General features: G+C 45.4%; 1 protein-coding gene across 5 annotated transcripts in view; it reads right to left on the reverse strand.

The window, feature by feature from the left end:
* Positions 1 to 4,484: 4,484 nt before the first annotated feature.
* Positions 4,485 to 22,012, reverse strand: part of TMEM40 (transmembrane protein 40) — a 58,917-nt gene continuing 41,389 nt past the window's right edge. For 3 of the 5 annotated variants that reach the window (XM_058565483.1, XM_058565474.1, XM_058565494.1), the window contains exons 4-11: positions 18,448 to 18,501; positions 16,305 to 16,340; positions 15,884 to 15,916; positions 15,446 to 15,493; positions 7,790 to 7,861; positions 7,634 to 7,708; positions 7,072 to 7,134; positions 4,485 to 5,087 (exon numbers count right to left, since the gene is read on the reverse strand). In XM_058565483.1, the coding sequence (XP_058421466.1) occupies positions 5,011 to 5,087; positions 7,072 to 7,134; positions 7,634 to 7,708; positions 7,790 to 7,861; positions 15,446 to 15,493; positions 15,884 to 15,916; positions 16,305 to 16,340; positions 18,448 to 18,501 (458 nt within the window). In that variant the 3' untranslated portion in view covers positions 4,485 to 5,010. The other 2 variants (XM_058565514.1, XM_058565504.1) reach the window with 2 other exon arrangements.

Raw genomic sequence — 22,012 nt, forward strand, 5'->3', positions numbered from 1 at the left:
AGTCTAGTTGGGGAGACCAATATGCACATAGGTGATTGCCATGCTGGATGTTAAGAACCCCAACCATGGGGAGAGGCCACGGGGCTGAGGGTGGGAGTACAGTTGAAGTCATACTGCGGATTAGACCTTTAAAATGTCTTCAAATTCACCCTTCCTCTCTGGTCCCATGGCCAGTGGCACCCTCTGCCTCTAGTCTCACCCTCTGAGAAGCTAGTGCCAGAACGGGATGAGATGTGGAAGGCTTTCATTAGGGAAAATACCTGTGGGAGAGAAACCAGGAAGGGAGCAGCAGGCTGGGAGAGCCGTGAGACTGTGAAGCAAATCTAGCCCCAGGTGACGAGGAGAGGGAAGGAGGGTTGGGTGGAAGGGTATAGTCTGCTGGGTAGTCTAAGGAGGGTTTGGCAGGTGTCTAGGAATCCTCAGTGAAAGTCAGCTGTGAGAGGAGTCCCATGTCTCCCAGAAATGGGTTGCCTTAGTAACCCTCTTGTGCTGTCACCGGCTGGGACTATCCCCTGGGAAGTGTGGCCTTGGCGCAAACACAGAGCACGACAGTCCTTGGTCACTTACGATCCTTGTAGTTGGAGTCTGTGAGGCGCATTCTCATGCCCCCACAGCCCCACAGGGCTACCAGAGTGATCTTTCTAAAATGCAATCTCACTATGCCACTCCTCTGTTCAAACACCTTCCATGGCTCCCCAGTGTGCTCAGGCTGAAGTCCCACCTCTTTATCCCAGCTCTCAAGGTCCTGTTGGGGGAAAGGGGACAATTATCCTGTGTGCTCCATTGCCCATTAATCCTCACTCCTACACACAGCCTATATGCCTCAGCCACACCGGACTGACTGCCTGATGCTCCGTTAGACGTGCAACACTCTTTTATTCCTCCATGCCTTTCCGTCGCTGCGCACTCTGCCTGGAAAGCCCTTCCCTACTCTCCCTGTCTTTCCCTACTTCTCCCCCGTCAAAGCCCCGCTCCCATGTCAAGTGCTTTCCCCAGTTTCCCAGGTGCAGTCAGCAGCACCCCCTGGCTCTGTCTCCACCCCAGGCCCAGGTCCTCTGGAGTAGACAGGATTTCTGGGGCTGTGTCAGGAGAATGGGATAAATGACTGCCATAGTCCTCTTGGCTTCTCTCCTGTCCTCCCAGCACAAGCTGGCTTATACGGCCTCAAAATACTCTCACAGTCCTGTCCTCCCTCGGCTGTGATCACAGCAGAAATCCAGCACACAAAGTCCAGGGCAGTCAGATAGAAGCTCCCACTGGCCCCCATCCAAGCCCTCCCCCAACTCCTCTGTGCATCCCTGCCTTCCTGGGCTCAGGATTCAATGCTTTATTTTTAGACCACACGTTGGGCCGGGGCTCCAGGAATCCGTTTGAGGCCTGAGGTGTAACCAGACCCCAGGCAGGAACTGGCCTTGAGCTCTAGCTGGGCAGCGGAGCAGTGCTGGGGCCGGGGCCTCAGGGAGGCAGCACACCAGGGCAGACGGACCCTCTGCGGAGAGCTGGAGAGCGGGGGGCTTTCTCCCAGGGCACGGAGGGCTCCTACAACCTGACCTGCCTGAACCCTTCCTATGACAACTGGGGCCCAGACAGGCCAAGGTTACCTGCGGCACTGGGGTCAAACTCATGTTCCCACCACGCGGTCAGGCTGCCAAAAATCGGAAAGTGGAGCAGAAGTGATTGTGTCCTTGTTCTTGCTCTGGCTTTCTCACCCATTCTGTGCATACCTCCTCAGCTCCTGTTTCGAGCTTAGCACTGTGGAGATCCCTCAGTGTAGACACTGTGAGCTGAGGGCCTGCAGCTCAGGTCTGGTTTTATTTGACCACAATTAACTTGAAATGTCTTTTTAATTGTGGTAAAATACACATAACAGAAAACTGACCACCTTAACCATTTTTATGTGCACAGCTCAGTGGCGTTCAGTCCATTCACATTGCTGTGCAGCCATTGCCACCATCCATCTCCAGAACTTTTCCATCTTCCCCAACTGAAGCTCTGTCCCCATTAAACACTAACTCCCCTTCCCCCACTCCCGCCCCCATCCAGGCCCTGGAAACCACTGTTCTACTTTCTGTCTCTATGAATCTGACTACTCTGGGGACCTCATATCAGTGGGACCATACAGTATCTGTCCTTTTGTGACTTAGCATATTGTGTCTTATTTCACACAATAAGTGCGGCTTATTTCACTTAGCATAACGTCCTTGAGGTTCATCCATGTTGTAGCACGTGTCAGAATTTTCTGAGCCAGCCCTGTCTATTGGTTGAGATTCGGTGCTTTCACCACCATGGCCTGGGTTCATTTCCCGGTTGTGGAAACACACCACCCATCTGTCAGTTGTCATACTGTGGTGGCAGCTCACATGGAGAACTAAACTAACAACTAGGAGACACAGCCATGCACTGAAGCTTTAAAAAAAAAAAAAAAAGAATTTTCTTCCTTTTTAAGGCTGAATAATATTCCATTGTATGTATAGACTACATTTTGTTTATTCATTCATCTGTCGATGGACACTTGGGTTGCTTCCACCTTTTGCCTATTGGGAATCATGCTGCTACGAATACAGATGCACAAATATTTCTTTGAATCCCTGTTTTCGATTCTTTTTGGTCTATATCGAGAAGTAGACTTGCTGGATCATATGGTCATTCTATTTTTAATTTTTTGAGGAACCATTATACCATGTTCCATAGCGGAATTTGAAATATTTAAGAATTAGTTTCCAATATTAAAAAAATCTGGGTTTCAGCCTTCTCTTGAGAAATTGGAGGTCTGACATCACTGGTCCTGCACTCTTAGAAAGCATCATCAGGCCCCCCTCAGAGACACCAGCCCCGCCAGGCAGTGCCCCCTCCTCAGAGATCTGGGTCTCAGTTCTGTAGGGCTCTCTCCCAAGCTTCTTGGTTCTCACCTCTTTCCTTTGTTCCCCAGCCCTACGTGCTAACTGCTTCCCTCACTTCGGCTCTGTGATGCCTTGCCTTTCAGTCTCCTGTACGTGTTTAACACAACCCCTATATTAGACCTCTCTGTTAAAAGACCTGGTGTAGTTCCATTTTCCTGGCTGGTACCACTCAGCTGGTGTTCCTGCCTGGCAACGCTGGACAGCAGCTGCCCACTTTGGTCAGGTATCGGCTCTCCTGGTCCCCTCTCCCTGCTCCCCATTTTTCTACATCAGGCTGACTTTGTCTGCCTGACCATTTGGCATCTGATGTGTGCCCTTGCTCTAATCAAGTACCTCCCAATTACTGAGCATCTACTATGTGCCAGATACTGTGTATAAGACTTGGTGCAATTATCTCACGTAATCCTTGCCACAACCCTGTGAGGCAGGCACTGCTCTGATCCCCATTGTACAGATAAGGAAACTGAAGCCAGGATGGAGAAGGCTAACCACACTGTCCTCAGACCCGCAAGTTCACATTTCTATCATGAAAGCTTGTATTCTATTTACACGTTTGATAAATATCTGATCTGTGCATTCCAGGCTCCCTTTTGAAGAAAGTAAGTTATGCATAAACACTTGACATCAAAACCTCAGAAACTGACTTTCCATGTCTTAGTGTTCTCGTCTGTGAAATGGGGATCATGATAGACGCTACCTCACAGGGTTTCGATGAGGATTAAATGACATGATGTGTACACAGTGCTTAGCTCCACAGCCAGCACGTAAGAAGTACTGAACAAACGATAGCTTTTGATAGTATCACCTAAATACAGAGGGGTTATTATGTAAAGCATGATACACACAGTGGCTGGAAATGATGCTTATGGACAGTAGGTAGTCATGAAAAAATGCTTATTATATGTGAAAGAAAAAAGATCCCAAATAAAAATAAATGAAGTCATGCAGTAAAAAGACTCACAGAAAACACACCAAAATACCAACTGTGGTTGACTTTGGATCCTGGGATTTGGGGCAATTTTTTTCCTAATGAAAATGTAAAAAAGGTAATAAATCACTAAAAAGAATCACAATGCTCCTCAAACTGACTACAGATGTAATCCGATCCATCAGAATTCCCACTGGCTTCTTCGCAGAAGTTCACAAGCCGATCCTAAAACTTGTATGGAAATACAAGGGACCCAGAACAGCCCAAAAAACCTTGAAAAAAAGGAACAGGGTTGGAGGACTATGCCACAGATGTTGCCGTCAGGCTGAGCTGAGAGCCGAGTGCTGAGGAAAGCATGGCTGTGACTGTCGAGAACATTCCCCATTCCTGGGTCACTCCTTACTCTTCTGAAAGAAAGCCTTGAGCTTCGTGGACAGAGCCATCTTAGAAGAAGAGCAAGGCAGTTCTTGCCGTACGAGTGGCTTTGGGAGGTAGGAAGCCTTTCATCTCTTGAGCTATGGGAGCTGAGCTAGAAAATCCCAGAAACGAGAGAACGTAAAAGTCGTTGGAATTCCATAGTCTCATGGTTTCCAAAAGATAATTTTTCACCAGACCACAGTGATTTGAGAAAAAAGGACACATAGTAAGATTTTCATAAGGCTTAATTTATTGATTTTAAATCCCATTTTGTTTCTGATGATAGTTTCTCTGCTTTTTTGATGTAGAACTGTCCTTTCTTTTATAAAATGATGCTGATAGTTGATGTTTTTGTTATTTTTATTGTCCTCAATCGGCAAGTAAGGAGTTGGCAGCGCCCCTTCTCTGACTTTTTAAAAAATATTCTAGAGGCCGGCCCCCGTGCCTTAGTGGTTACGTGCGGGCGCTCCGCTACTGGCGGCCCAGGTTCGGATCCCGGGCGCGGACCGACGCGCCGCTTGTCCGGCCATGCTGAGGCCACATCCCATGTGCAGCGGCTAGAAGGATATGCAACTATGACATACAACTGTCTGCTGGGGCTTTGGGGAGAAAAAGGGGAAAAAAAATATTCTATAACTCTGAGAAATCCCGAAGTCTGGGAAATACTGGGAAGACCTGTGGCTGCCTCAGAGACGCTCTGCCTGCAGTGGGGGACTAGCCACACTCTGGAGGGCAGCTTGGCTGGAGGAGAACACAGGCTGGGGCTCAAATCGCAGCTCTGCTGCTTACTTGCTGTGGACACTTGAGCAAGTTACTAAACCTCTTTGAGTCTGTTTCTCCATCTGCAAAATGAAGATGATTCACACATCTCAAGGCTGCTGTGGGAATTAAATCAGATCATGTGTGTGACTGGACCTGGACCATCATAAGCACTTGAGGAAGTGTCCTCCAGAGTCTACAAGCTCAATGAAGGCCCCCACTTTTCTCTTCTGCAAGTCGAACAGTTCTCATTTCTTCAATCATTCTTTATATCCCACCCTGGTCTCTTCTGTGTGTTCTCTAGTTTGTCATCGTTGCTCTTGATATGTGAGTCTAGAACCGAACACATGCTATTGATGTGTCCTGGCTGTGTAAAGGACCTATTATCACCTCCTTCAGTTAGACTCTACCTCGATTAATGCAACCCAAGCTTGCAATGGATTTTGTTTTGTGCTCTTATCTCATTTCTTTGCTATTTGTTGAGCTGAGGATACCTAACAGCCCCAGATCTTTTTCACAAGAATGTTTGCAAAACCTTGTCTCCTGTTCTAAACCTGTACAACTGAAGTCTTAGACCTAAAATTTCTACATTTATTCCCGTTTGTACTTTATCCAGTAGGACAAGGTGTCCTTCCTGACTAGATGGGGTCAAAGAAGACCCCAAATGTATTCTCGCACTCCAGAAACCTAAAGGAATGTTTAGCTGATTCTTTTTAGTCCAAGGAAGATAATGTTTATTTGAATCTTGACAGAGTCCAGGGTAGTGGCACAGGCACCAGGTGGTGGGGCTGAGGGAAGATGCCTGAATGCTGTCACTTTAGTACCCAGCATTTAACCTGTGTCAGGTTCACCCAGGGGCCTGACATGGTGCTTCCCTGCCTCAGGGCAGTGGACTGTCTGTCTGTCCCAGGATGGCTCTGGAGGACCTGAGAGCCCACCGGGATGGCCTGGGGACTTAAGAGAAACCACAAGCCCAGACAGATTACAGCTCGCAGGGCCCAGGGGACTCCTACTGTCTCCTGAGAGCAGTGATGTCCCAGAATCCTCCTGCTGATCCCGGCACTGGGAAGGGCTCAGGCCCCGCACCCTCCCTCTGCCTTCCATTCTGGCAGCTGAACTGCATACCAACGCTGCCCGTATGATACCTTGGCCCAGGCTGGTGCCAACGTTCAGACCACAAGGAAGGAAAAGTGCTCTCTTTATTGCTCTAGCTGGGCCTGCCGCGTGTCTCCTAGAATGTTGCTCTGCCCTCGTGGGCTCAGGGGATGCAGTGGTGGTCGTACTGGGGCCTAGCCTGGCTACCTGCCCAGCACTGGCTTCAGTTGGTCTTCCGGAACCCTGGAAGGCAAAACCCGGAGGATGGCATGGTCTTCTGGAGGCAGCCAGGCCTCATCCCCACCATTACCCTAAGTGCCCAAATAACCCTCACAGCTGGGATATGTAGTCACCCAGAAGCCACAGGTCTCCATGACCCACAGCCATTGACCTAATTTCTCCTTTATGAATGAAATGGATTAAAGGAGACAGAAATCCCCAGCACAGAGACACACAGCCCCCTGGCCTCTCAGTTTTGGGATGTAATAGTAGGCACAGAGCTGCTGGTCAAGAAAGAGGAATTGCTTTAGCCCCTCCCAGCCACTCTAGCTGTGTGATCCTGGGCAAATCACTCCACCTCTCTGAGCCTCAGTTTCCTCATCAGTTAGGTGTAAGATAACTAAAGCCCACCCCCAACCCCAGCTGCTATTAGGCAAATAAAATCACTGAGAAGATAGTGTTTGGGGGAAGTGTAAAGTTCTTTTCTACAGAGCTTCACACATAAGGACTTTTGCATCCATTCCTCACTTGATTTTCGCAACACCCTTGTGCAGTAGGTATTATTACACCCATTTTCCAGTTGAGGAAACTGAGGCTTAAAGAGGCTCTTGGGGCGCAGAGGTGGTAAAGTGGAAAAGAAAGGATTTGAACCCAGGCCCTGTGCTCTTTTCTATATGCTAACCCTTCCTCGTTTGCAACAGAAGACCCTGATAGAGAGAAAGAAAGTGAACATAGGAAGAGTGTAAAATTTACCCATCAGCCTCAGTTTCTGAAAGAGGGGGATGAAGCCTTGCAGGATGCTGTGGATCCGGTACACTGCTCAGAAATGGAGAGAAAAGTGGTTGAGCTTTGTGCCCCATCAGAGGACCTGGGGTCAAGCCTCCCCCTGGCCACCCTCGGACAAAGGCCTAACCCCACAAACAAGGCTCTAATGGTGGAATTTCAGGTAGCAGGTTAAGCTTAGATAATAGTGCTAGAATTATTATTATTAAAAACAATGACCACAAACAGCAATAACAGTGCCAGGAAACTCAGTGAATTCAGTACCCCACTCCATTAACTAACTTGTTTTTAGTATCTGGCTAATTCTGTTTGTTTGCCACTTTAAACTGTTTTTGTTGCATTTTTGTGGAGCTGCCCATTTTTTCCATGAGGTTTTGCCAACAACCTCACGCTGACCTTGAAAGTGGTCAGGGAGAAAACATGAGCATAAGGAAATCTTTACAAGAGGTTAAGGTCATGGCTTTCTGGTCTTTGGCGAGCATCTGTGGCCCATCCAGCCACCACTCTCTGAGAGTCTGTGCAGGGGCCTTACCCAGCCCAAAGTAGATGCCAATGGTCTCCAGGGAGGCGAAGGTGAGCAGGCCAATCCCGAGGGACATGAACCAGTCTGCAAGTGCAGCAAGGAGAGAACAGTCAGCCCTCAGGTCCTGAGCCCCCTGCTCCCCTGTTTCCACGCCCCCCCACTCACCTGCGTAATAGTGATAACACACCAGCAAGGCCCCGATGGCAAAGCAGAGGAGTACGAAATGGAAAAACTCATCTGAAAAGGCAAGGGTGGGGAATTACTATTTGCTTCTTTTTCTCTCTCTTTTTAATTTTTTTATTTTTTGGTAAGGAAGATTAGCCCTGAGCTAACATCTGTTGCCAATCCTCCTCTTTTTGCTGAGGAAGATTGGCTCTGGGCTAACATCCGTGCCCATCTTCCTCTGCTTTATATGTGGGACACCTGCCACAGCATGGCTTGATAAGCAGTGCATAGGTCTGCACCCAGGATCTAAACCTGCAAACCCTGGGCCACCGAAGTGGAGCACATGAACTTAACCACTACACCACTGGGCCGGCCCCTCTCTCTCTTTTTTTAATTACTAAAAGTATTCCCATCTCGAGGAGTGACGGCAGCATCACGGTGGAGTGAGCTCTCCCCGCTAAGATACAACAAAAAGGACATTCATATACCAACCGAGGACATTCCCACAACACAAAAGACATCTGAGAGACCCACACAGCCATATGTCTGAAGGTGGAGGTGCTGGACCCCTCCAGAGGAAGTGGAGGAGGTAAGGAGAACTCCTTTCCCTTCCCAGCAGTGACCCTGGGACCACACAGCTCTCAGAGAGGGGGCCGGAGGGGCCGCCCTCCATGGGAAAACCGTCACTCTCTGAGTTCCCTCACAACCTGTGGGAAACTCCCACATGGAGGTGATTGAACTGTTGTGGGGGTGTCTTCATCAAGCTAGCACCCCAGGAGAGCAGATAGCAAGGGGAGAGCAAGAAGCCCCTGGGATCTGGCAGGCAAAAGAAAGCGCCCCTCCCCCTGGCTGGCACTCCAGCACAGCCAGTCGGCCAGAGCACCCACGGATCGTGGCAGGCTCAGAATACACAGCTCTTGACCCCCACCCAGTGGTGGTAGGTGGAAACTGCAACCAGATATTATCACTATGTGGAGAAACAAACCCATGCCATCAAACAGTATGAAAAAATATATTACCACTCGGGTCCAGAAGGAAAATGACAAGCACCAAGAAATCAGTCCCAAAGGCACAGAAATTTATAATCTAAACGACAGAGAATTCAAAGTAGCTATCATAAAAAAGCTCAACGAGTTACAAGAAAATAGAGATAGACAGTTCAATGAAATTAGGAACTTCTTCACAAAATGAATTGAAACTATAAAGATAAACCAATCATGAATGTTGGAGATGAAAAACACAATGGAGAAGGGGCCGGCCCAGTGGCGCAAGCGGTTAAGTGTGCATGCTCTGCTGTGGTGGCCCAGGGTTCACCGGTTCAGATCCCAGGCGTGCACCAAGACACTACTTGGCAAGCCATGCTGTGGTGGCGTCCCATATAAAGTGGAGGAAGATGGACACAGATGTTAGCCCAGGGTCGGTCTTTCTTGGCAAAAAAAGAGGAGGATTGGCAGGTGTTAGCACAGGGCTGATCTCCTCACAAAAATTAAATAAATTAATTAATTAAATAAATAAAAAAGAAAAACACAATAGAGGAGATAAAAAAAAATCTGGAATCTTTAAAGAACAGAGCTGACAATATGGAGGATAGAATTATCAATCTAGAGGATAGGAATGCAGAAATGCTCCAGATGGAGGAGGAGAGAGAACTAAGACTAAAAAGAAATGAAGAAATTCTCCGAGAAATATCCAACTCAATTAGGAAATGCAGCATAAGGATTATAGGTATTCCAGAGGGAGAAGAGAGGGAAAAAGGAGCAGAGAACTTGTTCAAAGAAATAATAGCTGAGAACTTCCCAAACCTGTGGAAGGAAATACAAGTGAATGAAGTAACAGATCTCCTAACTATATCATCATAAAAAGACCCTCTCCAAGGCATATAGTAGTAAAGCTGGAAAAACTCAATGTCAAAGAAAAAACATTCAGGGCAGCAAGACAGAAAAAGATAACGTACAAAGGAACTCCTATCAGGCTTTCAGCGGTCTTCTCAACAGAAACCTTACAGGCTAAGAGGGAGTGGAATGACATATTTAAAACTCTGAAAGACAAAAACTTTCAGCTAAGAATATTCTATCCAGTGAAAATATTCTTCAGATTTGATGGAGAAATAAAAACTTTCCCAGATAAACAAAAGCTAAGGGATTCCATTGCCACAAGACCCCCACTACAAGAAATGCTCAAGAAGCTCCTAATCCCTAAAGAAAAAAAGAGAAAGGGGATACAAAGCCTTGAGCAAGGAGAAAAGTAGGTAGATAAAATCAGAAAAATTGCAGCTCTCTATCAGAATAGGTTAGCAAACACTTAATTATAACATCAAAGATAAAGGGAAGGAAAACAACAAAAGTAAAAATAACCTCATCACTTTAACCACAAACTCACAACACAAGATGGAATAAGTTGTGACAATAATAACTTAGAAGCGGAAGAAGAAAGGGATGGAATTGACTTAGTCTAAGGGAATAAGAGGCCATCAGAAAATGGACTATCTTATCTACGAGATTTTTTATACAAACCTCATGATAACCACTAAACAAATAACCAGAACAGAGACACATATGATAAATAAAGAGAAAACTAAGAAAACCATCACAGAGAACTACCAAACTGAATTGGTAGTCTGAAACACACAGGATGAGAAACAAAGGAAATGCATAACTGGAAAATGAGTGATAAAATAGCAGCATTAAGCTCTCATATATCAATAATCACTCTAAATGTAAATGGATTGAATTCTCCAATCAAAAGACACAGAGTGGAGTGATGGATTAAAAAACAAGACCCAACAATATGCTGCCTCCAGGAAACACATCTCAGCTCTAAAGACAAACACAGGCTCAGAGTGAAGGGATGGAAGATGATACTTCAAGCTAATGGCAAACAAAAGAAAGCAGGTGTTGCCATACTTATATCAGACAAAGTTGACTTCAAGATAAAACAAGTAATGAGAGACAAAGAGGGTCAATATATAATGATAAAAAGGACACTCCACCAAGAGGACATAACACTTATAAATATATATGCACCCACCACAGGAGCACCAAGTACATAAAGCAACTATTAACAAACCTAAAAGGAGACATTAACAACAACACAATAATAGTAGGGGACGTTAACACCCCACTTACTTCAATGGATAGATCTTCCAGACAGAAAGTCAATAAGGAAATAGTGGACTTAAATGAAAAACTAGACCAGATGGACTTAATAGATATATATAGAGCACTCTATCCAAACACAGCAGATTACACATTCTTCTCAAGCATGCATGGAACATTCTCAAGGATAGACCATATGTTGTGAAACAAGACAAGCCTCTATAAATTTAAGAAGATTGGAATCACAACAAGCATCTTTTCCAACCATAATGCTATGAAACTAGAAATCAACTACAAGAAAAACACTGGGTAAGTGAAAAAGATGAGGAGACTAAACAACATGCTACTGAACAACAAATGGATCATTGAAGAAATTAGAGGAGAAATCAAAAAATATCTGGAGACAAATGAGAATGAAAATACACTGTACCAACTCACATGGGATGCAGCAAAGGCAGTCTGGAGAGGGAAATTCATAGCAATACAGGCCCACCTTAACAAACAAGAAAAATGCCAAGTAAGCAGTCTTAAACTACACCTAACAGAATTAGGAAAAGAAGAACAAACAAAACCCGAAGTCAGCAGGAGGGAAATAATAAAAATTAGAGCAGAAATAAATGAAATTGAAACCAAAAAAACAGTAGAAAGGATCAATGAAACAAAGAGCTTGTTCTTTGAGAAGATAAACAAAATTGACAAACCTTAGACAGGCTCACTAAGAAAAAAAGAGAGAAGGCTCAGATAAAATTAGAAATGAAAGAGGAGAAATTACGATGGATACCACAGAAATACAAAGGATTATAAGAGAATACTATGAAAAACTATATGCCAACAAATTGGACAATCTAGAAGAAATGGATAAATTCTTAGACTCATCCAACCTCCCAAAACTGAGTCAAGAAGAAATAGAGAATATGAACAGACCAATCACAAGTAATCAAAAACCTCCCCTAAAATAAAAGTCCAGGACCAGATGGCTTCTCTGGAGAGTTTTACCAAACATTCAAAGAAGATTTAATATCTATCCTCAAACTACTCCAAAAAATAGAGGAAGATGGAACACTTCCTAACACATTCTATGAGGCCAACATCACCCTGATACTAAAGCCAGACAAGGCCAGACAAAGAAGGAAAATTACAGGCCAATATCGCTGATGAGCACAGATGCAAAAATCTTCAACAAAATATTGGCAAACCGAATCCAGCAATACGTTAAAAAGATCATACACCATGATCAAGTGGGATTTATACCAGGGACACAGGGATGGTTCAACATCTGCAGATCAATCAATGTGATACACCACATTAACAAAACGAGGAACAAAAGTATTCCTGTCTCTGCTCAAGTGTAACTTTATTCAGAGAGGCTGCTCCTGACCAGCTAAAATAGCACCCCAAGCCCCACCCCTTTCCAGCCGTTATCTCACTTTATTATTTTTCTAACATTTATCACCACTCAACTTGCTATATTTTCATTTCTGTGTTATTCTCTGTGCCCCTCAGTAGGATGGTGGGTGGTGATTTCGCCCAGTGATTAAAGCAGCACCAGGCATGCAGAGGTGCCCGATACTTTATTTGTTAATACTTTATTTGTCGAATGAACGGTAAATGCAAAGGTAAAAAGTGTAAATGTGTCAAGTTTAAAAGTTTCACATTGTCCCATTCTCCCTCCCTAATCCCACTCTTTAAAATTGAGTGGTGACTGGCAAAACTTTTCCAGGCATATATATGCACATTTTTAAAAACAAAAGCAGGACCAATTTGTATACCTGCTGCTCTATAATTTGCTTTTTTCCTCTCATTGTTAGATTGGGGCCATCTTTCCATCTCAGAGCATATATAGATCTGCCTTGTTCTTTTTGATGGCTACATAGTGTTCCATGGTATAAACTTACCCTAATTTATTTAACTCTCATCCACTGATGAACCTAGAGGTGTCCTATTTTTTGCTGTTACTACCGATGCTGCACCAAACATCACCACACGAGTCTCCATGCCTTTGTGCATATATTTCTGTGGGCCCAATGCCCCAGAAGTGGAATTGCAGGCTTGGAGGGTTTTTGTAGCTAACAGAGGTCAAAAGAGGAGCTGAGAGACAGGGCCCATACCTTGGGCAGGAATTCCTGAGAGTGGTTTGTGAAAGAGGTGCCCCTGCACTTTGCCAGGCACTGTGGAAGTCATCAGGGGAGAGCACACAGGGGCCTTGACCCAGTCAAGGGGCTGTGATTAGAAGAGATGCAAAAAAAGACTTCAGGAAGAGAGAAAGAAAAAGAAAAAAGAGAGGACAACTCAGGGATGGTTCCCTGGAACAAGGCAGGCTCTCTGAGTGGGTGTTGAGGCTTCAGGGAATGTGTCCTAATTTAGTCCAGATTTTGACCACTGATGTGCTGCAAAGCTTTGGACAAATGTCCTGACCCCTTTGAGCCTCAGTGTTCTCGGTGATAAATGGAGGAGAGCAACCTCTACCCCACCAGCGGGAGCGAGGGGTCTTGGATGGGAACATGCTGTGTAAATGGTAAAGGCAGTGGGGTGCCACATACCACTGCTGTCGAGGGGCGTATGGAAGGCAAGTGAACGGAGGTGAGCAGGGTATTTCTGGGTTTGTTTTTGTTGTTTTTTTCCTGGAGAAAAATCAAAATGAGTATTTCTAGAACATTCTTGGCTCTGAAATCAGTTTATTCTTTAGGAAAAAAGTATGTTAGGCAGAACTAGTCTTAACATTTAAGGAAGCATCAGGCTTAGGTCTCTTCAGAGATGTGACAGCCTGGGGGAGAGGTGGATTAGAGAACTCTCCTCACCCAATCTTTCAGAAATGCAAATTGAATTCCTAACACAGAATTTCTCCCAGAATCTTTTTTCCAGTTTTTTTATGAACAAATATTTAGAAAATACAAGTATTTTTAAAAAGAGAGAGAGAGAGCAACAAAATGCATGATCAAGTAGAGGACTGGACGGGTAGGACAGCTTAGTTGAAAAGAGCAAAAAGTCAGAAACAACCTAAATGTCTATCAAGTGGGGAATAATAAGAACATCATAATGTACCCACACTGTGGAATTTTATGCAGCTGTTAAGATGTCATAAAAATTTGGGAGTCACCACGGCTGAGGCAGTCCAGGAGGGCTTCATGGAAGAATCAGAGTTTGAGCTAAGCCTAAGCATTAAAGGCAGTCAAGGCAGTAGGACTGTGTGTGCGTGTGTGTGTGTTGTGTGCTTGTGTGTGTGTATACATGTGTGTGCGTTTACATGCCATGTTACACGGGAGGCACAGCACGAGACAAGGCCAGGAGGTGGGAGCAAGGCACAGACCCAGAATAATGAAGGGTTCTACCAGGCGAGTGGAGGGGCTGTTGCGATCTCGGGGTGTTTTGGAGGCTGAAGCGATCGGGCCAGAATAAAGACTCAAGGTCGTGTTTGAGCCGGGAGGGACCTGGGGGATCATTCTCATCTGGTTTTTCTCAGTCTTCAGCCATCCACACCCCACCTTTGTGAGTTTTGCTCTTTCTACGTAGCACTGCTCACCACCTTCACAATTCCACGCTAATCCAGGGACCATCTGTACTGATATTTACTAAACATTTTTCTTTGAACAGATTCCTTTTTTCCTTAAATAAATTTACTTTAAAAGAAAACTTCACGTCACAATAGTAAATGGAAACTTAGGATCCCCCATCTTAAAACAAACACAAGGCATACAAAGCAAGATGGGGAAGTTCTAGCTGCCCCACTGCCTGCGGAAGGCTCTGCACACAGGGAGAGGCTGCTTTCTGTGTCCAAAGGGCAACGAGCAAGGGTCATGGTGGCATTAAAGGCACGGGGCTCCCAGCTGAGACCGTGCTCTGAGAACGAGAGTAGAAAGGGGAGTCGCCTTCTCTCTTTGCGATATAATGCCATGTCCTGAAGCAACTTGGAATTGGCCTGCACTTTGGGAATCTCGGTTTTAGTCCAACAAGGCCCATTTCATAGCCTTGGAAGGCTACACAGCATGCTCTGCTGGACGGAGGCAGAGCCAGGGGCTCAGGCCCAGGTCTCCCCCTCCCTAAAGATGGGCTTTTGCAACAACTCCAAAAAAAAATCAGAAACCATGGTCTCCCTTCCCACCCTCAGCCTCCTCCCCGAGGTCCCCACAGTTCCAGGACTGGAGTGGAGGAACTCCGTGATTCTCTCACTCCTTCCCTAGAGTCTAGTCTAACCCAGCCTCACGGCTTCCTCACCAGGCCTGTTTCCAGCTCCTCATCATGGCCATGGGCCTGGAGGGCATTTATCATCCTAGTTACTCTGTGCATAGCAGAAAGAGCACAGGACCAGGGTTCAAGCCCAGGTCGTGCCACTCACTAGCTGTAAGACCCCTCTCCATCCTTGAGCCTCAGTTTCCATATCTGCAGAATGGGAATCATTGTACCACCTTCTCAAGGTGATTCTAAGCTGAGGAGTTTGCAAACTGCAGGGCACACAACAGAGATGGGCCACAGTTACTGTTGTTCCAGGCTGCCAGCTGACCTTCTACCCACAGAAATCTGGACCAGAAGGGCGGAAGCAGCTTTGCAACACTAGTTTCCTTACCGTCTTTCTTTATATTCAGTCGTCTTAACTGAGAGGCTGCCACTTCTCCTTAGGAGCAAGAGAGAGATGAGGGTTTAACTTTGATGTGGGACAGCAGGCGGCATTTTCTCCTCCCTGCCTCATGCAGAATGGCTCTCTTGGGTTCTTTGTCCTGGGTCAGAGGGCGCTCACTGCAGGACCAGTCAGGGCAAAGCTCTGAAGGTGAGGGTGGCTGTCCTTGGGACCCCCACTGACCCCCTCCTCACTCTACTGGCCTGAGTCTCTTCTTTTCCATTTCCCCTGTGCCCAGAGGTCCCTTTCCCTAATCACAGTCACACTCTGGCTGATGATGGCATCCCTTCTGGGACTGACCCACCCTCTCAGGCTGTCTGTTGTCCCGTCCCAACCCCCTGAAATCCAGACCACCTCCCGCTCTCCTCTTGGAGCTTCTGTATTTACCATTTGCTGGGTCAGAGCCTCTCCTTCGGAGTCCTGGAAATTAGAAACTCAGCATTAGTGCCCAGACCAGCTTGGGTCCTTAGCAGGTGCCGCCATCCTTGGGGAGGCCAGAGGTGACCTCTGAAAATGCCCCTGTCGAATTCTCCAGCCCCCAAGGGGTCTTTCTATCTATAGATAGTTTTTACAATCCCTTTGCCTCTTGCCTGGACCTCCTTTCTAATCTCCACCGGCCTCTGCCTCATGCCACAGCAAGCCCCACCTGCTTGCTGAGCCCAGGTCGGAGCCCGAGGCCCAAGTGGACTTGGAGTCCTGTCTCTCAGACGTGCACCCTGAAGCAGCTGCCTCTTCTGGGAGAAAGATGACGTCTAGAACTCATTCGACACCAGCGCTGAGAACCCCCCTCCCCTGACCAGACACTCACCTGATTCCCCAGAGGGCACCACCTCTCCAGGGACTCCTGCACAGAAGGAAAATCACCAATCACACATCCATTACCCTCTGAGTGGGGAGAAGTTACTCTGCGGGGAAGTCAGATCTCACTCAGAGAACTTCCATTTGTTCCATTTGATCTGGAGTGTGCCGAATGGGACCTGGAGCAAACTGGAAGGTTCCTCTTCCTTCTAAAGGGGCCACCACCTACCAGTTGCTGAAAGCTGCTGTAGGAATGCCTGCTCAATGTTACAGGGCTTCCAATTTCCCATGAGAAGCCAGAAATCTAGGTTTTTACATAAACTTCTTGATTATAAAAAAGTTGGCAACACTTACATTCTATCAAATCAAAGATGTCATCGTTTGTGAGACTGACATTATTTTATGTGCTACTATGTAAGGATAACTACTGTCAATTATTGTAAGTTGCCAGTGATTTTAAGATGAATCCTGATTTTAGGGATGTCCAAATGTGAAAAAGTGTGAGTTACAGAATTGATCAAATATATTATTAATAATGATAATAATAAAACACTCTGTGCGCCAGATACAACATATCTACACACACATGGGCCACCAGTTTGCATGTTCATGCCTATCCAGATGCAGGTAATGATACCTAGCCATGTGCCCCACCAGGCCCTGAGCATGAGGGAGCCAGGCTGGGTTGTACACTGGGAACTCCGACCCCCCAACCCTGAGTGTCAAGCCCCTTGTCTAGGCTGCCCCAAGGGTGAGTTGAACCCTGTATACCCGCTGCCTCCTCATTCATTGGGTTTGGGGTGGCCCTCTCACCCAATTCACCCTCCAGTTCTTGGTGCCTATTCTAGTTCCTGGTGACCTCTCTCCTAGTCTGTTACCTCCTTCCCCTCAAGAGCAGCCAGGACCCCTTGTAATCCCACCACTACCACTACCAGGAGCCCCCATTCCTGTACACTTCCTGTCCTTCAGGTCAGTCCCACACACAAACACCAGAAGGGGGCCCTCGGCACACAGCAATAAACAGCATGCTGAACTGTCTTTAGGGCTGATGTGCAAACAGGAAACACCATCTACAAGTGACCAGAGTGACCAGTACTGAGGGCACAGGGGATACACCAAGAATGGCAGGAAACGAGACTCCAACAGTATAGTTTACTAAGTCTTCCAATGTCTTGGGGTGGGGGGAAAGTGATTCACAAATAAGTGACAATATCTATGTTTTCTACAGTGAATATGAATTACTTTTATGATAAAAAAACATTTTTAAATATACATAAATGTGACAGTTTCTCTCTCTCATTTTACACCCAGTGAAAACTTCTTACACTCCTTGAGTAATTGAAAACATTTTTCTAAACCAAGTAATACTTGTTTTTGTAAAAAAAAAAAAAAAAAAAAGTAAGAAAATCAGAAAATTCAGATAGGCAAATAAAACAGTATAAAGATTATCCACAATGCTACCACCCAGAGGCAGCCAGGGGTAATATCTTGATGCAGAACATCAAAATATTTCACTTCCTTTTCTTTGAATGTACACATAAGTGTTTCCCATTGTTTCCTTTAGGTTATTATCAGGCATTAGGAGAGCAAGTAGATTATAGAAATGTTGGATTAAACAAAGTTGAACAGGTTTTCTTATCTGGCAGTGTGCACTGGTCAGGCAAAATAGTTCGTTCCTACAAATTCCCCATTTCATCACGGTGCTACCAAACCCAGTGCCATAACGTTTATGTCTCCTGCTGTCATAATCACGGTGCTGGGAGGCAATTATTGCATTACATGAGCTTTGTCGAGATCAGGTCTTTAATTTTCCCTTGCATGCTTAAACAGCCCAGAATTCTAGGACAGCGAGTACTGATTGTGTCCCATTTTGCTGGTTGGGAAGCTGATGGCCAGAAATATTAGGTGAGGGGTTAAGGTCACCCCACAAGTCAAGGTTATAGCTTGGAAGAGAACAGGACAGTCTCACTATGGTAGAAATACTTGCCCCCATCCCCATCTGCCAATGTTGTAACCACACACCTTGCCACATCTCCTATATTTGCCCAGCGCATGAAACACCCTCAAGACCTTATTTCTGCCCAACAAAGCCCTAAGCCCTCATCTCCTTCTTCTAATTCTGTTTTCTCCCAAGTCACTAGATAGCCAATTACCTCCATAGAGTTGAAGTTCATCCTTCAAAACATCAGGCTCCCCATGCTCAGCACCTGGGTAGAGACAACCCCCGTTAGTCAGGTCTCCCAGCCACAGCTGTCATCTCCACGTGTCTGAAGTGCTACAAGACCTAACACAGTCCTTGTGCTGGGGTGAGGTGGGCAGTCTTCAAGAGGCAAGACAGTCTTACAAATGCTTTCCCTTTACTCTGTCTCTTACTCCCCCAGCACACCCAAGGGTGACCGCGTTCAGTTTACTAAGAAAGAATTGGACAAACCTATATTACTGCAATAAAAAAATTAATTAATTAAAAAAAAAAAAGAATTTGGGGCCTGAGAGGACCTGGGCCTAGTTCAAAGTCAATAATAATAGTTGCTATTTATTGAGCACTTTCTATGTGCCAACACTGTGCAAAGTAATTTGTATTTAATATTTCATTTAATCTTCATGGAATTCCCATGAAGAAGATATTAGTACCTCTTCCTCTCCCATTTCACAGATAAGGAAACTGAGGCTCACAAAGTTAAATCATTCCCTGAAGGTCACACAGCCAGCAAGTGGCAACTCCAGGGCTCAAATCCAGGTCTGTTGCCAAAGCCTGCATTCCTAGTCACTTTTATCCCCAGAAATAGAGCCCAGAGCTCAACTCCAGCCTCATGGGCAGCATTTATTAAACACCTCATGTGTGCCAGGGTCTCTACTGGGCATTAATCTAGGCTCTTTCTCCTATGCTCTTTTTTTTTCCATGATCCATTTGGGCTGAAATTTATCATCATTTTTTTGCAAAAATTTTCTTCTGGTTGTAAAACTAAAACATGCTCATTGTGGGGCTGGCCCCATGGCATAGTGGTTAAGTTCGCATACTCCGCTTGGGTGGCCTGAGGTTCGCAGGTTCGGATCCCAGGCACAGACCTACGCATCACTTATCAAGCCATGCTGTGGCAGGTGTCCCACATATAAAATAGAGGAAGATGGGCATGGATGTTAGCTCAGGGCCAATCTTCCTCAGCAAAAACAAAACAAAACATGCTCATTATAAAATATTTATAGTATAAGATAGTTCAAAAAAGAGAAAATAAAAATCACCCATAATTTAACTATCCAGAGATAAGCACTATTAATATTTTGATATTTTTCAGCAAAAAGAGGAAGATTGGCAACAGATGTTAGCTCAGGGCCAATCTTCCTCACCAAAAAGAAAACAACACGTGCTCATTGTAAAATATTTATAGTATAAGATAGTTCAAAAAAGGGAAAATAAAAATCACCCATAATTTAACTATCCAGAGAGAACCACTATTAACATTTTGATATTTTTCCTTCCAGTCTTGTTTATAACCACATATGTGTGAATTTTTACAAAGTGTATATGAGATCAAACTAATTATATGACCTGACGTCTTTCTTTTTCACTTCAGAGATGTGTGAAGAACAGAGCTCCCCCTAGGACAGGGTGTAGCATCACTGATCTCTTTTGCTGTTGTTGGACATGAGGTTCTTTCCTGTTGTTGCCCTACCGTAAACAAAGCTGCAAAGAACATCTTCACACAGACATGCTTGGTCCCGTTGAGAAACTCAACAGTGGGACACAGGGGCAAAGGGGAGATGGTAAGACCTACTGCCTATGGTGAGCCGTCCCTGTGGGGGTGTCCAGCGCCCCAGCTCTGCTGACGTTTTCCAGTTACTCTGGGGTGCGGGTCCTCATCATTGCTCTCTGCAGGGAACCAACACAAGCTGTAGGAGAACCTCAGCCTGGAACAAGCCTGTAATACACTCATTCTGGTGTTCATTCTCAGAATTCAGAAGATGTGAGGAGTGTGGTCTGGGGCAAAGAGCTCTGCTTTGGGGGTTGAAGGATAAGAGATCTGCCAAGAACTCTCTACGTGACCTTGGACAAATCACTCAATATTCCTGTGGCTGTTCTTTCATAAGGCTTTCACGAAGGTGAAACAAGGTCATGCGAGGTATCTTATTTCTGAGGTGGTTTCCTCCTACCCAGTGCAGGGCTGTGTCATCTCTGTATCCCACAATGCTGTGCTGACTCTGTGTTTGCTCCTGTTGTTTCCCACCTGGAATGCCTTTCCCATTGGTCTCCCTTATCCTGAAGGTTAAGCTGATGTCACATCTCCTGTAGAAAGGCTTTTCCAACAGCCTTTCCAACAGCTCACACTGACCTTGCTTTCCCTCCTCTGGGGTTTCTATGGCATCAACTGTGTGCTTGACACAGTGGGCATGAGGGTCAGTCAGAGGTCATGGTGCTTGTCTCTTGAACCATCTCGAGCTCCCAAAGGGCAAGGCCTGGGCCCTCACTCTCCCAAGGGTGCCCAGCCTAGAGCGGGAGCTTGACCAAGACTTGAAGAATGACCGTGTTGTTTGTACTCTTAGACCTGTCAGCATTCCAGGAATTCAAGCCTAGGAGTTTCTGGCCCCAGGTCCAGAGGACTCCATTACCTCAGGTGACCAAGATGGCCCCAGCAGTGCTGATGTCCCTCTGTGTATTTGGGGACCTCCTACTCAATCATGGATAAATTTTAAAATTCCAGGAAACCAGATTAACTGTGCTTAAAATCAGTGAGTATGTGATCTCAGCTAGATACGGAAAAAGAGGGATCAGGAAGTATATCAAGATAACAGTGGTATTTATCTCAGGAGATAGGATTTTGGGTGGTTTCTATTTTCTTATTTTTTGTCTTTTACAAATATTAATGCCAAAAAAAAGGCTTTTTCATTGCATTTTGCAAAATATCGAACAATTCAGAAAGCAACAATTTCTCCAAATTCTATCAGCCAGAGACAACCTCCATCAACATGTGAACGAAGATTATTTTAGCTTTCAGTATGAAATGTTCATAATATATAATTTTTATAAGAGGTATTATAGAATTATATACTGTTTAAAATGAGGACATTTTTTGTATGTGGTCTCTAATTCAATTATTTAAAAAATTAACCCTGACAGAAAGAGTCACTCTTTGTTATCAGCATCCCCAGTATCCAACACAGAGTCTGGCATATAGTTGGTGCTCAATAAATATTTATTGAATAAATGTAAGGAAATACATTAATATGTGTTTGGTGGTTATCTTTGGGTGGCAAAGGAGATTTTTTCCTTCTTTCTACTTCTTTCTATGCTCCACATTTTCTACAACTTGCCTATGTGTAATCTTTCATAATAAAAAAGTTTTAATTAAAAAATAACAAGATACACTAAGAACAAAAAGATATGCAGGGAGAGTGGTGCTAGATGCCAGACTATGAGTCAGGGTCCAGCATGTGGAGGAAGCCTGGGGGCTGCAGGGAGGTACCCAACCAGCCTTGGGGCCTTGAGGGCTAATGGTCAGCATCTGAGCCTGAAGAACAGGCAGGTAATTCTAGCAGCAGGCCAGCCACGGTAGGATCAGAGACCAGGGTCCTGAGTATCGGTGTCTCTCTATGCTTCTGTGTTTATTTCCCTCATGCTTTTTCTTACTGTCTGGTTTCCTAACTACAGTCAGCCCCACGTGTGCTGTAGAGCCCAGAGGGAAGGGGCTTATGGCCACTCTTGGAGGAGAACTTTTGTGGGGG

Source organism: Diceros bicornis, chromosome 2, assembly GCF_020826845.1.
Source record: "Diceros bicornis minor isolate mBicDic1 chromosome 2, mDicBic1.mat.cur, whole genome shotgun sequence".
Taxonomy (NCBI): Eukaryota; Metazoa; Chordata; class Mammalia; order Perissodactyla; family Rhinocerotidae; genus Diceros; species Diceros bicornis.